At 47.0% G+C, this 16,588-nt stretch overlaps 1 protein-coding gene across 1 annotated transcript in view; it reads left to right on the forward strand.

The window, feature by feature from the left end:
* Positions 1 to 15,789, forward strand: part of HACL1 (2-hydroxyacyl-CoA lyase 1) — a 39,303-nt gene extending 23,514 nt beyond the window's left edge. The window contains exons 9-17 of the mRNA XM_061585625.1: positions 832 to 967; positions 2,165 to 2,270; positions 2,869 to 2,952; positions 3,370 to 3,471; positions 3,727 to 3,881; positions 6,093 to 6,251; positions 12,217 to 12,324; positions 13,456 to 13,642; positions 14,288 to 15,789. Coding sequence (XP_061441609.1) covers positions 832 to 967; positions 2,165 to 2,270; positions 2,869 to 2,952; positions 3,370 to 3,471; positions 3,727 to 3,881; positions 6,093 to 6,251; positions 12,217 to 12,324; positions 13,456 to 13,642; positions 14,288 to 14,320 — 1,070 coding nt within the window. The 3' untranslated portion in view covers positions 14,321 to 15,789. The remainder of the gene's footprint in view (positions 1 to 831; positions 968 to 2,164; positions 2,271 to 2,868; positions 2,953 to 3,369; positions 3,472 to 3,726; positions 3,882 to 6,092; positions 6,252 to 12,216; positions 12,325 to 13,455; positions 13,643 to 14,287) is intronic.
* The last annotated feature ends 799 nt before the right edge of the window (positions 15,790 to 16,588 follow it).

Here is a 16,588-nt window from a genome sequence, read left to right on the forward strand (position 1 = left end):
ATCAACTAAAACTAATATGACTTTTTAAAAAATTAATGATTTGCCTTTAATTTGTGTGTATTTTTATTGAATTTTTCTGTATACAGTTATTAGGATATAATCCTCTGTGACAAACCTATTTATATAATCACATTTTCATTGGCTCATATCTTTGGAGTGAACTTTTTAAGATGGTAGTTCCATCTACCCATTCCTTAAGAAAGTTTTCCTTCCTTGTGGAGAACTGAATTTGCACTTGAAGAACTGGATTCAGATTACCACTCATTTTTGACTTGGTGCCTATGCTGAGACACTGCAGTAAACCATGGTTTATCAAGACAGAAAGAAGCCTGGTCTAGCCTTGAGCTCTCACACTCCCTTCTCCTCCAGTACAGCAACAAGGAGGAGATCAAAAGGTTTCTCATCTGTTTTTGATTAACCGGTTTAGCAGTATATTCAAAATGCTAAGCTGTGTCTAATCTTCTATAGTTTGTTAAAACAAGCCAGTTTATGATTCTGAAGCTGGCTTATTTCAGTCAAACCATAGTTATGATTAATTATAGCTTGTGAGGTTTGGACGGCATGAAAAGTCACAGTTAATCAAAAACAAAATTGAAAGTTTCTGATCTTGTGGTTTCACAAGGAGGGAGGGGAGCATACGAGCTTGAGGCTTGCACTGGCTTGTTCCCATCATAGGAAACTATGGTTAATTGTAGCATCCAAGTGCAGCCACTGAGAGGCCATTGGCAAGATCATCAGTGTAGGCTCATAGTATGGTTGGCTATTGAAAGGGATACGTGGTGTATCGAAAACTGTCAAGTAGTCTCTTTTGGTGGCGGGTGTCTTTCTTAGGTGCTGCTTATTCACGTGCTGAAAACAGCATCAGAAAGTTGGTGGACCAATGTGGACTTCCATTTTTGCCTACTCCAATGGGGAAGGGAGTTGTTCCTGACAATCATCCATACTGCGTAGCTGCAGCCAGATCTAGGTAACTATATGAATCAAATCTTCCACTCCTCTCTGATACTGTAAGCTCTAGTGTATAATTCTTGGAAGATTCACTCTTTAAATGATCCCACCAAATTCTGTTGCTTAGAGCTGTGTGTGTAAGGAATGTAATCAACAAGATTCAGGTGGCCTCCTTCAGAGTATCTTCCTGCATTACAAATATGGGACTTATCCACATAGCTGAAGATGTATTTTAGGCATAGTTCAAAGTATGAATTAGAAAATGTTTAGTATGTTTAGTACATTGTCCTCAAAACCATGAAGTCATGGCCATTAGTTATCATTTTTGGGCGGGGGGGAGATTTTGCTATGGCTCTCTATCTCAGGACCTGACGACCATGGTAACACTATCATTTAATGAGAGCTCAGGGGGTGAAAAGCACACTGTGTTGTTGAATGCAGAATTCGGGTCCCTGTATATCTCTGCTTTTATTTATGAAAGCAAGTTCGAGCTCTTATGGAGACAGAAACTTGAAAGTGTGTGGGCAATGTCTTTTGAAATCTCAGAAACCGGCAGTGTAGCTGAACAGGATTTCCAGTGATTTGGAACATAACTTCCATGTCATGCATAGTTCCTTGGACCTCTCCATAATTAGAAAAATTGGAATAAACTATGTAAAAATAAGGTATGCCATTTGCACGTGTGCAGGATGAAGAATTCCACTTTTTTGTGTCAGAATTGGATTAATTTGTTGTGCTCTTCTGGCTCAGAGTGTGTATACTGGGCCTTGTGCATACGTTAGACAGAGAGAATACATGCTATACCAATGGAAACTGTGGGATTTTCCTTCAGTTGCCTGTAAACATGTTGTTAAGCGCTTAGCTTTATGCTGGTTAATGTTTCTTCATAATTAGTTTCTACATTGCTTCAGTAACATTTTGATGACTGGATTGATGTTAGAGGCTGTGGCTCAGCATCTGAGTTGGCAGAATTGGTTGATGGCGAAGTAGCGGCCATGCATCTCCATCAACGTGACAGTGGGGCCTAAGAAGTGGAGACTAAATATAAGAGTTTTCAGAAGGGAGTAAATGTAGCCTACAGATAATGCATCATAGGAGTGGAAAGCTGGTCATCCTGATTAAATAATGCCAAGTCCTCATTTTTCAAGTGTTTCAAAAACTCATTTCTAATGTGTGTGAAAATAATTATTTTCTTTCTTTTTAAAAAAACTATTAGGGCACTGCAGTGTGCTGATGTTATAATATTACTTGGTGCCAGATTGAATTGGATTCTACACTTTGGACTTCCTCCACGATTTCAGCCAGATGTAAAAATTATCCAGGTATTCAAAAGGAGCCATTTTTAAGATTCAGTCATGCATTGGACACACAGGCAAGAGTGATTGGCCATACTGCAAAGACATTAGCTGAAATGTTATGTGTGACATTTTTATCACATCCTCCATGAGGCTCACGGTGGTATGACCTTAGGTAAGCTGGAGGTGGAAAGTCGTCCCAAGTCATTTTTGTCAAGAAGTATTACATTTCCCTTGATGGAGAGTTTCCTCAAAACACATTAGGAACCAGTTTGATTTGTACAGCTGTTTCTTTGTGGGCCTGGTTTTTTCTACAGCTGTTTTTTATTCTTCTGCTGTCTTTTTGCTCTTGGGGGCAATTTGTCTCACCCTGTGTGACAGTTCCTATTATGTTGGGTATAGTATAGTGGGTCCAAGCAAGATATAGCAGAAGGAATGTAACTGTTGAAGGGGAAATAATGAGTTCAAACAACCTGTTAATGTTCCTCTGCTCCAAGCTGAAAAGAAATGTGAAACCCTCTTTCTAAGAGAGAAATATGAGCATGCACATTACAGCCTAATTTCCTTTTGCTATTCACCATAATGCAACCTATGTTGGGGTTGTTGTTGTTGTTTTACATGACAGGTAGACATTTGCGCAGAAGAGTTGGGGAACAATGTGAAACCTGTTGCAGCCTTACTGGGTGACATAAAAGCAGTGACGGAGCAGGTGACGTCAGAATCTTCATATGTAGATATCTTTTTATGTTTGGTTGGATTTAGGAAATGTACCTGTCGCACAGGGTATAACTTGATCTGGAGCCATTTTTGGCTAGCAGATAACTATGAATTTATTTGGGCAATCCTTGTACTGATATAATGTAGCATGGGCAGATAGTCACACATCCTTGAGGTAGAGCAGAGATGGCTGACCTGTGAACCTCTAGCTGCTGATAGACTCCGTCAGCCCCAGCCAGCATGGCCAGCGATCTGAGATTATGGGAATCCAGCAACATCTGGAGTGCCACAGGTTAGCCACCTCTGAATTAGAGTATTTAGTGCTTATTTTAATAATTGCATATCAACAACAATTCAAGGGGCAAATTCTTCATGCTGTTCTATTATAAAAATGTTGCTGTTCTCTTAGCTTTTGGATCAGCTGAACAAAATATGTTGGAAATACCCTTCTAATACAGAGTGGTGGAAAGAACTACAGTCAAAAATGAAAAGCAATGAAGAGGCATCCAAGGTACTGTTAGTAATACGTATCAGTAAAAGTAGATTTGGGTTCTTTTTATTAAATTAACACTGCTTTCAAAGAAATTCTGTTAATTTCTGTCCACATTTAATTTTTTTAAAATCAGTTCAGTACTTTAAGCCTATTTTCCATAAATGAATTAGTATTTTACAGTCAATCATGCTTTCCCCATCCTTATATCTACAGGGCCAGTTGGACCAGTAGCTCTTAACATGATCCTTTATTTCTTTTGCTTTTCCCACTAAGGCATTATCGCTACAAAATTGTCTGCCAATGAATTACTATAAAGTATTCCACCATGTCAGGGAACTTTTGCCAAAGGACTGCATTCTGATTAGCGAGGGAGCAAACACTATGGATATAGGGCGCACTATGCTTCCAAACTATTATCCTCGTCGCAGGTAAAAAAAATAATAGTCTTCTTTTGTGTTTACTGTTTTTGGTTGTTGTTTCACCATTTGCCTATCAACACAAGCATAATGACTTACTGGTGAACTGGTTTGGCAACTTAATTGCTTTGGGTTGCATTCCCCTCCCCTTTCCTCATTTAGACAAAAAGCGTAAGAGTTATCTAGGACATCGTAATTTTTGTGCCAAGAGGAAATTTGGGAAATATGCTAATTCTTTTGGTGAGTAGCAAAATTTCTTACCATCAAATACATAACATTCTTAAGATCTAGAACTGAAAGCAAAGAATGTTGCAGTTTTTAAAATGGGGTAAAAATATGAGAAGTATTATGTAATTGCTTTCCCTGATATATTGTTACTTGTTTGTAGCAAAGCAGACATGAGACATTGACTGAGGCTGATTTGATGCTTCATTACAAAGAGGTTTTCAGTGGGGAGGGTAGACGGGTTAGTAGGAACAGCTTTGGCAGAGGGGCTTGTGTGCGCAGAGTTTTTTATCTGGAGTCAATAAGAAATTTCAGCTTAGGTTATGTTTACTGATGTGGGGATGTAAAAATGAAATGGACTGCCTTCAAGTCGATCCCACCTTATGGCTACCCTATGCATAGGGATTTCATGGTAAGCCGTATTCAGAGGGGGTTTACCATTGCCTCCCTCTGAGGCTAGTCCTCCCCAGCTGGCATGGGCCTCCTCAGTTTGCTACAGCTGCACAAGCCAGCCCCTTCCTTGTCCGCAACTGCCAGCTGGGGTTCAGCTGGGCTCCTTGGGACTATGCAGCTTGCCCACAGCTGCACAGGTGGCAGGGCACGTAACCCCTGAGCCACTCACTGTGGGGGTGATCTTTAGCTGGCCCTTGACACCCAGGAGGCATGAGCTGGGATTTGAACTCACAGACTCTGGACTCCCAGCCAGGTTCTCCTCCCCACTGTGCTATACCAGCTACAATGTGGGAATGTACCATAGCTGATTTCTAGCTTTCTTGAAACCTGGCATTTATTTGGTTAGGTATGTTTTTTGCCCAAATAACTAAAAAAGGGGGGGAAATGAATTACAGTGTTCAGCTTGGGTCACTTTTTGTTTGAATGGATCCACCTTCAGCAGGGGTATTTACCAGTGTGGTTTGTGAGTCAAATGAAGACTGGGCTCAGGTCAGTTCTTCTGTTTCATGTAGTGAATCCTGCTGAGCTATGGCAAAACAATCTTACTCCAGGCTATAGTCCTTCTGAGAATTTATAGAATGTACAGTATCTAATATCTTAGCAGTTGAGGCATTTTCTTAATTGCTTTACACTTCTGCATCTAAGTACCAAAGCTAACCAAAAACATCAAAATGCTTCAGGCTGGAGTCTGGAATCTACAGAATCATTATGTGTTAAAACTGCTTTGTCAGACAGAACTTGAACAAAATGTTTTCTTAAAGTAAAACTTCAATTCCAACTTAGAAACAACTTTAAAACTAGAATTTTAAAACTTCAGTGAAGGAGCCTGGACAAATTCTGGGGTAGGGAAAATGTAAACTGAAATTGCTGTAAGAAATATTTGTGAAGAGTGTATGGCAACAAACGTTTTTCTTTGCTGTGACCTACATGTATTGTGTGTGGGTATTTAAATGCAACAGATCTATGCCGGGACCCTTTAATCAATATTAATGCTTATTACAAGGCACTTTTCTTACTTCAACTTTTGCTTGAAGGCTGCAACTTGAATACCATTGTTTTACTGTTTATGCTTCGAGTTGATTTTTCCAGGGCAATGCATATAGAATAGATGCCATGAACCTTTGTTAATGACCCAAGAAGTCTATGAAATTGCCATAACTATTGGCATGTTTTTGTTTTCGTTGTAGAACAAATCTCGGAGGGCAAACAATGATTGCATAAGTCTTTAGCAGCTCAGTCCAAATAATTAGCATGTGTTTTACAAGACCAGTAATTCAGCTCTGAAAACAGCTAAAATACAATGCTGTAACTGAATGACTATAAAGAGCCTTTTCCAACTACCAGTTCAGGTTAACATTCACATTTACTAAGCGTTTTTCTAAATCCACACTTTGATCAGTTCTGTTTAAGGATACATGCTGTATCTTGTATTTCTAACAGTATCCTGTGCTCCCTTAAGACATGACGTCGGATTTAAATTGAGAACAGCTGAACAGAAAACATGATGTACTGAAGGAAAAGAGAATCAACTTTCTTTCTTTATAGGCTAGATGCTGGTACCTTTGGCACAATGGGAGTTGGGCTAGGTTTTGCAGTAGCAGCTGCTGTGGTTACTAAAGACCATAATCCTGAGCAACAAGTAGTGTGTATAGAAGGAGACAGTGCCTTTGGATTTTCTGGCATGGAGGTGGAGACTATCTGCAGGTAAAAGCTTTGTCTGATTTAACTTTTTAAAATCTTCTTGCGGCCTATTGCCGAAATAAAACACAGACACCATTGCTTGGGTAAATAATGGGCCACTTTATTTAAACAGAATCAATTGAATAATGAACCTGCAGAAGGGAGATTAAGGGCGGGAGCATTCTGGTGATCCAGGCAAAGCCTGTTAGCAGCTATCGGGTGACCATGCCCTGCCTGAGCCTGGGGCTGCCCTGTGCCAGCCCCCCAGCTCCAGCCACACCCTGAAGATGTGTAGGGGGTCCAACCCGCATCACCGCCCCTCGGAGCCCTGAAACTCCGAGCGGATGAGGCACGTTGGCCCCAAAGGCGGCCCGTACCCTGTCCCCGGGCCGTGTAGCCCTGAGCTGCAGGCCTCCAGACCGCCTGTCACCCCCAAAGGTGCCTAAAGGTGTCACCTAGCTGCCCTTTCCCTTTAACCTTTCCCCGCACTTCTTCGCCACAGAAGGGGGACAAGCCTCTGCTTAGTCCCCCTTTACCCCACACCCGATAAGAATCTGGTGTAAACCCTTCTGCAGGTCCCTTAGAAAGATGTCGTTGCCCGTGTCTGTCAAATGGACGCCATCAGGTCGAAACAGCTCAAGCTTGTTGTGGCCCACCTCTGGGTGGTGGATGACAGAACCTCCCAAGTCCCTAAGGGCCCTCTGAATTTGCCTGTTCACCTTTTTCCGTGCCCTGTCCATCCCTCGTGGGTCACCGGTACAATTCCACCTCCTGCGCGGCAGGATGTCTGACCACACTAAGTGCACCCCCGGCCAGCGACGTGCAATGGCCCGGAGGTCACCGCATGCCTGTTCAATTAGGGCCTTGCCCTTTAACAGACCCAAGTCGTTGCCCCCGAGGTAGATCACCAGCACCTGGGGCACTGCCACTTCCACAGCCGGTTGAAACAAGGCTGGCAGGAGCCCGTCCCAACGCATCCCCCGACGTCCCAGCCACCGCACTGCGGCCCATTGACTGAGCCCCAGCTGCGTGCCAAAGCGAGACTTCGCCGCCCTGCGGCCCGCCCAGAACATCATACTGTGGCCACATAGGAGGATGCGTGGCTGCTCCGATCTTGTCCAGCGATCTGTTGAAACAACAACGACATTGGGTAACAAAAAAAAGGGGGGGCCTGGGGGGGCCAACATCTAGCCGCTGGCGTCGTGTGTGTCAGCAAGTGGTCTAACGTAGGCCTGTACGCGTCCGAGGACCACCCGCCCACAGCCTGAAGCCTGTCTTTAGAGAAGCCCAATAGGGCCGCCGTGGAGGCCGCGCCTATCCGGAAGGAGTGTGTCCCGAACTTACTGGGGTCCACGCCTAAATTTCCCAGTGCGGCCTTCGCCACGGACCAGAACTGGTATCTGGTAAGGGGCTGGGAGTTCCTATGTATGAATAGGTACCCTGACTGCGACCCCCTCGCTGCCACAAAACCGCGCAGGGCTGTTACTGGGCAGAGTTCTTGCTGCCGGCATGGGGCTAATACCACCAGGCGCCCCTTACCATGCTGGTCCGTTTTAGACCGCCTGAGCCGCAGGAGGGCCCGCTCTGCCCTCCAGCTGAGGTCGGAGACTAGCAGAGCTCGGAGGGAGTTATCCATCTTAGAAGCCGCCACCACCTCCCCAATTCGGAAGGCCCCAAAAAACAGAGTGAGGGCCGCAGCATGATATAGCAGGGCCTCGAAAGGGGAAGAACACAAGTGCTTCCACTGTCCCTGCAGGCCAAACAATAGCTCTGGGGAAAAGGGGAGGCGTGCATCCGGGGGGCAAGGGCGCTCGCGGGACCAACCCTCCAGCATCCGGCGCACCCTAAAGTCACCCGTGTAGTCCTGAAAGCCCCATGCCTTCGCAAGGAAAGCGAGGCCTGAGAGCTTACCTTTGATGGTCCTGACTGAAAGGCCTCTCCGTTTCCCCTCCACGCAGAACTCCATAAGCTGCTCGACCGGGATGGGCCACTCCTGGGCGTAACCCCTGGACTCTCTGAAGTTTGATAGATCCCTACCTGCCCCCTGGTAGCTTGCCAAAGTGCTGGGCGCCACAGAAAGGCTTATGGCCCTTTCTGATTCAATCCTCCAATCTCCCATAGCGCTGGGGGGAACACCTCCGGCAGAGCCCTTGCCCACGGTGCCAGCTGGCGAAACTTCTCCATCTGGTTCCATGATAGAGCATCAGCAATACTATTGTCAATACCCGGAACGTGGCGCGCCAGGAACTGAATATTATAGCGAAGACATTGGAGCACGAATGCTCGCACCAGAAGCATAACGTTGGGGTTTCTAGAGGACAGGGTGTTAATAACGTGCACTGTGGGGAGGTTGTCGCACCAAAAGTGGACTGAGGAATTACCCAACTTGTCGGGCCAGAGGTGTACGGCCACGACAATGGGGAAGAACTCCAAGAACGTCAGGTCTCTGGTCAGGCCAGCCAGTGTCCAGCCCTGCGGCCAGCTGCCGTGGCACCATGAGTCATGAAGAATGACCCCAAAACCGAAGGCACCCGAGGCATCGGAGTGAACCTGTAGCTCTGCCTCCAACAGGCGATCCCTTCTCCATAGGGAGACCCCATTAAATTCCCTCAAGAAGGTGGACCACACTGTCAGGTCAGCCCTAAGAGCGGCTGTCACCCGTGTGTGGTGGTAGGATCGTGATAGGCCAGCCATGGCGTCATATACGCGCCGCAGGAAGGCACGGCCGGGCGCTACAACCCTGCAGGCAAAGTTCAGGTGGCCTGCCAGCTGTTGGAGAGTGGCTAATGTCACCTTATTAGAACTGACCACCTCTGAGATCTTCTCCCTGAGGGCCCCCAACTTGTCATGAGCGAGCCTGCAGCATTGGGCCACCGTATCTATCTCAATGCCCAGAAACGTGATAGCGGTGGATGGGCCCTCAGTTTTCTCGGCCGCGAGGGGGACGCCCAGCTCCCCAGCCAGCCCCGCGAAATGTGCCATGAATGCCCTACAGGTGCCTGAGTCCGCAGGGCCCGCAAACGGGTAGTCATCCAAATAGTGTACCACTGATTGCAAGCCTGCGCGCCTCTTGACCGCCCACTCCAAGAAGGAGCTGAAGCGCTCGAAAACAGAGCATGATATAGAGCAGCCCATAGGCAATGCCCTGTCCACGTAATATTCACCCTCAAAAGCCAAGCCCAACAGCTCGAAGTCCTGTGGGTGGACCGGGAGGAGGCGGAAAGCAGACTTGATGTCACACTTTCCCATAAGGGCCCCAACCCCGCAGTCCCTGACCATTCGCACAGCACAGTCGAATGATGTGTAGCGGACTGAGCACAGCTCCGCTGGGATGAAGTCATTGACTGACTCACCCCGTGGAAAGGACAGGTGGTGTATCAGGCGAAATTCACCTGGTGCCCTCTTGGGGACGAGGCCCAACGGGGAAACTCTGAGTGAGGGGATGGGTGGTGCAGCAAAGGGGCCCAAAACCCGGCCGGCTACTACTTCCTTCCTAATTTTTTCTCTCAGAACTGATTCCCTGCCTTCCACTGACTTAAGGTTGCGGGACATGAAAGGTCGCCTGGGACCCAAATAGGGGATCCGAAAACCCACTGTGAAGCCTTCGAGTAAAAACTGGGCATCTTGGACTAGGGGGTAAAGGTGGAGTAAGTGTTGGAGCTCGGCAATTTTAATTGGGCTGGGGCCCCTTTCCCTGAGCTGCGCCTGCAGCCCCTGTCTTCCTTGCGCCAGCCGAATCCCTGTTCCCACCCCTGAAGGGGCGGCCCCTGGGGCAGCTAGTGCAGGCGTGGGGGCCCCCACATATGGCACATTCATGTCTGAACCTGCATGGGCTCCGACCGCAAAGGCCACGCGAGCTGAACTCCCAGCAAAGCAGGCGGGGTTGAACCCCCTGCCCCGCAGGCCCGCGGGAAGCAGTTGCTGATGCCTGGCGCGCCAAGAGATGGCCGCTGTCCGCCCTATCACCTGCCATGGGTCTAGAATGTGCCATAAATTGCAGCCACAGGTCAGCCTCCTTTTTGTCCCAGGGGAGGGATGTATCAAAAGCCGCCCTCATACGGAACGCCTGGTCGTAGTCCAGCCATGCCGTCCCTTGAAACTCAGAGTAGCCCCGATATATGATATCGAGGTATTTGATCAGTACCGAGGCCCTATGAGGCTGCCTCTGTATTACCACCCCCATGTACGTAAGGAATGCAGGCAGCCAGTTAGACCAAGAGCGCTCTACCCGTCGGCGCTTGGGCCTATCGGGCTCTGCATGTTCCCCTTTATCCTTATCCTTCCCAACCGGCTCCCTGTACAAGAGCGAAAATAGGTCCACGTACTCTCCCCTCCATATTCTGTCCTTCATAGCAGGCAGAAGATGAAAACCCAGTGGGGCAGACGTTTCCCCAAAACGTATGGCCCCCTCTCTGACTGATCCCAGGGGGTCGGATATCTCTGCGGGGGGTTTGGCAGACAGGGCGGGCTGATGCCCTCCTTCCGTCGCCGTCCCAGCAGCGAGGTGCCAGACCCGCTCGCAGGCCTCCCTTAGGGGATGCTGCTGCTGTGGCGTAACCTCCCCCCCGCCGGCGGGAGTCCCTGCCTGCCCATATCCCTCGGTTACCGCTGGTGGGGAAAAGGGCCAGTAGGGGTACCCCCAGGGGGCCCAGCTCAACTGCCACTGCCCTTGTTGTTGTGGCATGATAGAGGACTCACCCTGTGTGCTTTCCGCCGAAGGTCCTTGTGTGGGCTGCATTGTTGGTGCTGCTTGCCAGGTGGGAGTTGCGCCTGGCTCTATGCTGGGCGTCCTCGCCTCAGCCCTGGGCCCGGCCTCCAGCACATCCAGTCGCGCTAAGATGGAAGCAACAGCCCCTGCATCAGCTCTGTTCACTGGCCGCTGCGTTTTCCCCCGAGACCGTTTGGGTGGTGGGTCCTTCTCCTTCCCTGTCACAGGTTGGTCCCGAGGTGCACTAGGATGGCCTGAGCCATGCTCTAGGGCTTCCAACCTGGCTAATATGGCCGCCCATGGTGGCCCCTCCCCACTCCTTGCCTCCTCCGCCGCTGGGGGTGGGCATCTCCCTCCTGCTTTGGGGGCCTTTCCTTTCCCTTTTGGCCCCCCTTGTCCTTTCTTGGGTGGCATACTAGAGGGAGATAGGGGCCCCGCTTACAAAACGACGTGATTTCAAAACGTGAAGGGGCCCGCCTGCTTATTCTATACCCCCTCCCGGCACCCAATTATCCTGGAGGGGAGCCTAATTGCCCTGCACGTGGCAAGGATTGATGGTTGGGGCTGTGCCCCACCTACCCCCGCGTTAATTAAAATTAATAATTAAATTTAAAAGTTGCCGGCCAAAGGCCGCCTAGCCTGTGGTCCTCGCCGCTGCTGGATCCGATCCTGCGCTGCCGCCTCGTAGTGACTGCCCCAGGATCCTCGCCGCATAGGCCTTGGTGCCAGCCGCCGCTGCCTCCCTGTCTCTCAATGAGGCTGGGGGAGGGCTTGCCGCAGCCCAGCCACCCTGGCCTCAGGAAGCCTCCGGAGGCCCACGTGCACCGGCAAAGGAGCCGCGCTGCGCCGAAGCTGCTGCTGCGGCTGCCGAAATTGCCGCCGAAAGGAGCAGCGCCGCGCCGAAGCTGCTGCTGCGGCTGCCGAGATTGCCGCCAAAAGGAGCCGCGCTGCGCCGAAGCTGCCGCCGAAAGAAGCCGCGCCGAAGCTGCTGCCGAAATTTGAACTGGATGGCGGGAAGCAGGCGGGGCGGCCTTAAATAGCCTTCAGCCGCCCCGCCTCCCTGCCGCGTCACACGACGGCGCGCCAGCGCGCCGTGTGTGCACGCATCCCCCAAGATGGTGGCCTGGACATCGACAGCGGCCGCAAGCTCGTCCCTCTGCCCGGTAGGTCCCGGGCACGGAACGGGAATGTGGAGTTACCATACAAAACTGTTAGGAACAGTCAAGATTTCCCCAAACGTTAAACTGTTCTTAATGTGTTTCTCTTTGGGAATCACTGCAGGTATGATTTGCCAGTCATTATAATCATAGTCAATAACAATGGGATATACAGTGGCTTGGATGCAGATACATGGAAGGAAATGTTGGAACAGGGCGAACCTTCTGTATGGTGGGTACTTCTGTACTGTATTTGCTCAGTCAATTAATTAACTTTGTTTTTTTACAAATTTGAAATTGTACTTTTTTAAAAAAATCTTGGGCTATAGTCAGTTGAGTCCTACTCAGAGTAGATCCATTGAAAATGGACCCAAGTTAGTCATGTCTATTAACCTTAATGGGTCTCTTCTGAGTAGTACTAGCACTGAATACCACCCCTTGCTTATATGAATATGCCAAGCTTCCAATGTAAAATATCTTAATGCAATCATAGGGAGTTAATTGAACTTCTAAAGGCATTAACAATTCCATATAATAAAGACTTGTAGATTATATCATTCTTAATCAACTAGTGAGATTATTGAGGTAATGGGCTCTCATACTATATAATTGTGTAGATCACGTAGTGGTGCCACATACTGTGGACAAGACATAACACACCTCAGATTCACCTCTGGTGAAAGATGATTTCCTGTTGGGAAATTGGAAGGAGAAGAGCATGAGCAGTCAGAAAGAAGAGATGGAGACAGGGCAGGTGTGCACTCTTAGTAAAGAGCATCCTGAGGCCATAGGGAAGTAAGCTGCTTTATGTTAATGTTGTAGTGGTGAAAGGTCATCCTCTGTTTACAAATGTATTCAAAGGGCAAAAAAGGAAGTTGACCAGCCTTGCAGCAAAAGGAGTTAGTGGTCAATTTTCGTATGTAGACATTTGGAGAGCTGAGAGAGTGACACAGATGCACACTATTAAAGTGCCATAATTACATATTTGATTATGCCAGCCTTTGTATACGGAGGTACCTACGGAGGTACCTTTTCATGCTCTTTGGAAAAGCTCCAGAGATCTCTCCATTTTTATGTTAAGTAAATGTGCTTAAGTGCTTTGTAGAAATCATCCAGAATGCTTAGCCACGAAATGGAAGAGATAAAAGGCCTCCATTACTGGGATTTCCTATTCTAAAACCTCAACTGAAACAATCTTTGAAGACTATTGCAGTAATTAAATGGGACCTGATCCTGTCTCCCTGAGACACAGGAAAAACATAGTTCCTCTTGCTGGGCATATTTAGCATATGAGCAGAATAACCTTTTATGATGCCATGGTGCATTCCCCGTACAAAGCTTTTTTCTTTTTTCTTCATTTCAGTGTTCCTCCAGTCTCCCTATTGCCAAATGCTCACTATGAGCAGATCATGTCTGCCTTTGGTGGTAAAGGGTACTTTGTACAAACACCAGAGGAACTGCAAGCTGCTCTGAAAACAAGCCTGGCAGAAAAACATGTGCCTTCCCTTATCAATGTAATGATCGATCCACAGTCGGACAGGAAGAAGCAAGTGAGTGTCCATTTTATTCTCCCAACCTTTGAGTTAAGTCTCCCAAGTTTAAGCAAATGGCCACTTCCTGTGTTAAATAGAACAATTCTTTTGATAGTGTGATATATTTGAATAGCTGTGTTAGTTTTAGGGTTTTGTTTAAAGTGAAGATTCAATAGCATCTTCATAAGCTAAACCTGCTGCTTCAAATACCAAAGTGGAAAAGATGGCAGCAAGCAGTATAAAGCAATGAGAAAAATATATACCCTTGACAATCTTCAGTATTAAAGCCACAGTAAATAACGTGGGAAAGTAAGGGGGCCTCAATGGCATATGGTTCATTCAGTCTTTAAAATGGAAGAAGAGCTCATAGTTCAAACCTTGGCTTCATTTTTGTATGAATTCCTATTTCACACACTGTACGCTCAACACACTTAATTTTCTTAAGAATGAACTATAAAATAAATACAATTATGATTAAGATTGACCACTCTGAGGTCTCTTATGGCTGACTGCTTCCTAACTAAATCCCCCAGTTCTGGCCACCATGTATCATTATTGTAAAGAAGCATTTGGTTTTGGTTTTCATGGCTTGAAAAATATGATTTTTAGCATAATCTCTCATGCCTAGATATTTATTGCTGTGTTGTTCTTTTGTATTCTCAGGATTTTCATTGGTTGACCCGTTCAAACATGTAGCAGAAGATGCAAGGACTGGAAATCATAAGAAAAAGACCTCTAACCAAACTGAATGAACTTTCGGATTCGCACTGTAGTAGTAGTCTTTAATTTTTTATATAATACTTGTTTGACTGTCGCATATGAACAAGCATTAGTACTATAAATACACACTTGGCAATTCCCATGGGTGAGAACCCGCTCCTGCTCTCACAGCGTTCTCCATAACAACATATGACCATTATTATGTGGAATGCCTCTCCCGCTATGAACCTACCCGTTCACTTCGTTCAGTATCCAAGGCCCTCCTCCGGGTACTAACTCACCAGGATGCCCGGAGGATTGTTATTAGATCTAGGGCCTTTTCTGTGGTGGCCCCCGAACTATGGAACAGCCTACCTGAGGAGATACGCCTGGCGCCTACGGTACTTTCTTTTAGGCGCCAGGTTAAGACCTGGCTATACTCCCAGGCATTTTAATGTTATTATAATGTTGAATTTTAATGTCAATATGTTCTATCTAATGTTTTTGTTTAATTTGCTGTTGTTCGTCACTGATTTTATTGTATATTGTATTTTAATCCTGTTTTGTTCACCGCCCAGAGAGCTACTCGCTATGGGCGGTTTAAAAATGAAACAAAATAAAATAAATAAATAAATATTAAACATCTGCAGTGCACTGGTTAAACATTCATTACCAAGCCAGGTTCAAGGTCCTTGTAATAATTTACAAAGCCCTCAACAACAGTCCAGGGTACCTCAAGGACCACCTGAACCCTTATATCCCAGCTCGATCACTGAGATCATCTGCTGGAGCATCATTGGGCATCCCCCGAGTTGGCGAGGCTCATCTGCCTGACAACAAGAAATTGAGCCTACAGTGTTGTCAGCCCAGTCCTGTGGAATGCTCTGCCAGTAGAGATTCAGCAGGCACCTTCTGTTCTGATTTTTAAATGCCTGCTGAAAACCTTTCTGTGTCACCAGATTTATGCAGGCAATTAAGACAATGTATTTCTGCTATAGTTAGTTAATTTCTGAGCTTAAATTTTTATATGGTTTTATTCTGTGTTTATATATGTTGTGATGTACACCGCTTTGTGAGGTCTCCCTGGAAAGCAGTATATAAATGTTTTAAATAAAGAAATAATAAACAATAGAGGGGAATCTGCGGTCCTCTACATGTTGCTGGACTACAGCTAACATCCCTGATCATTGACCATACTGGCTGAGGCTGATGGAGCTTGGAGTCCAACAACATCTGAAGAATCACAAGTTCCCCTCCCCTGCTTAAAACAACTAGTAGCCACCATCCTGCTGTGCTGCATGAGTGTTTTTCCAGGAGTACAGAGCTATTGTGGCTGTATGTAATGTTTCTGCCTGTATTCACAGCATCCACCTCAGTGCTGGGGTTGAAACATTACAGCAAATGTTGCCTTGTAGGTTGGACCCATTTTTTAAAATGATTTTAATAAACTTTTGTTGACGTTTTCTTGCTAAAAGTGAGCTTTCTAGAAACCCATAATTTCTTTTTCTTAGCATTGCAGCCAATGAATGCACTTCCACTGGCTGTCATGACCCTGGAGACAGACTCTCCTTCTGCAGGGGATAGGGCCAGATAATGGGAGTGGGAATTGCCCACGGGGCCAGCTCCAGATGTACATGGCCCAGACGGACATACTAAATCAAAGGCACCGGTGCAAGATGAGCCTGTTGTGCTAGTGCCTCTTCAGCCTGAGGAGGGCATATTTCCCTTCTCTGATGACTCCAGCTCAGATGCCCTCATGTGGAACTATGTCTCTCTTGTTCTGGAGAGTCTGTAACTGCTCAAGCAGGCTGGGCCTCTTTAAATGAAGAGGTTCTTCTCATGGAAGGCAGAGCTAGAATTGAGCTCTGCTCTTGCAGAGTTTCCAGCCTGAGCCCTGCACAGAACTGTTCAGAGCTGTGTTACTGAAGTCCTGTCTGTATACTGCTGAGGCAATCACTCAAAACAGAACATTGACTTTGATTATAGATGGAACATTAGACTCAGAGATAATGTAAGTCCACAGTTCTGAGAAATCAAGGCTCGGAGCAATCCAAACTAGGGATCTTGGATAAGCAGTGCCCAAGGATTGAGTCCTCAACAGATTCACAGGGCTTTGGATGTAACAGTTCCCAAACCACTGGTATACTGACTCAAAATGCCCAGGTTCAGAACTTCCTGCACTTTATCACTAGCAGGAAAACCAGTAGCAGCTTAAAATTTGCTTTGGTGAAGCTCAGTCCCCCACCACCAGTGGCACTACGCTCT

The sequence above is a fragment of the Rhineura floridana genome, chromosome 10 (assembly GCF_030035675.1).
Source record: "Rhineura floridana isolate rRhiFlo1 chromosome 10, rRhiFlo1.hap2, whole genome shotgun sequence".
Classification (NCBI taxonomy): Eukaryota; Metazoa; Chordata; class Lepidosauria; order Squamata; family Rhineuridae; genus Rhineura; species Rhineura floridana.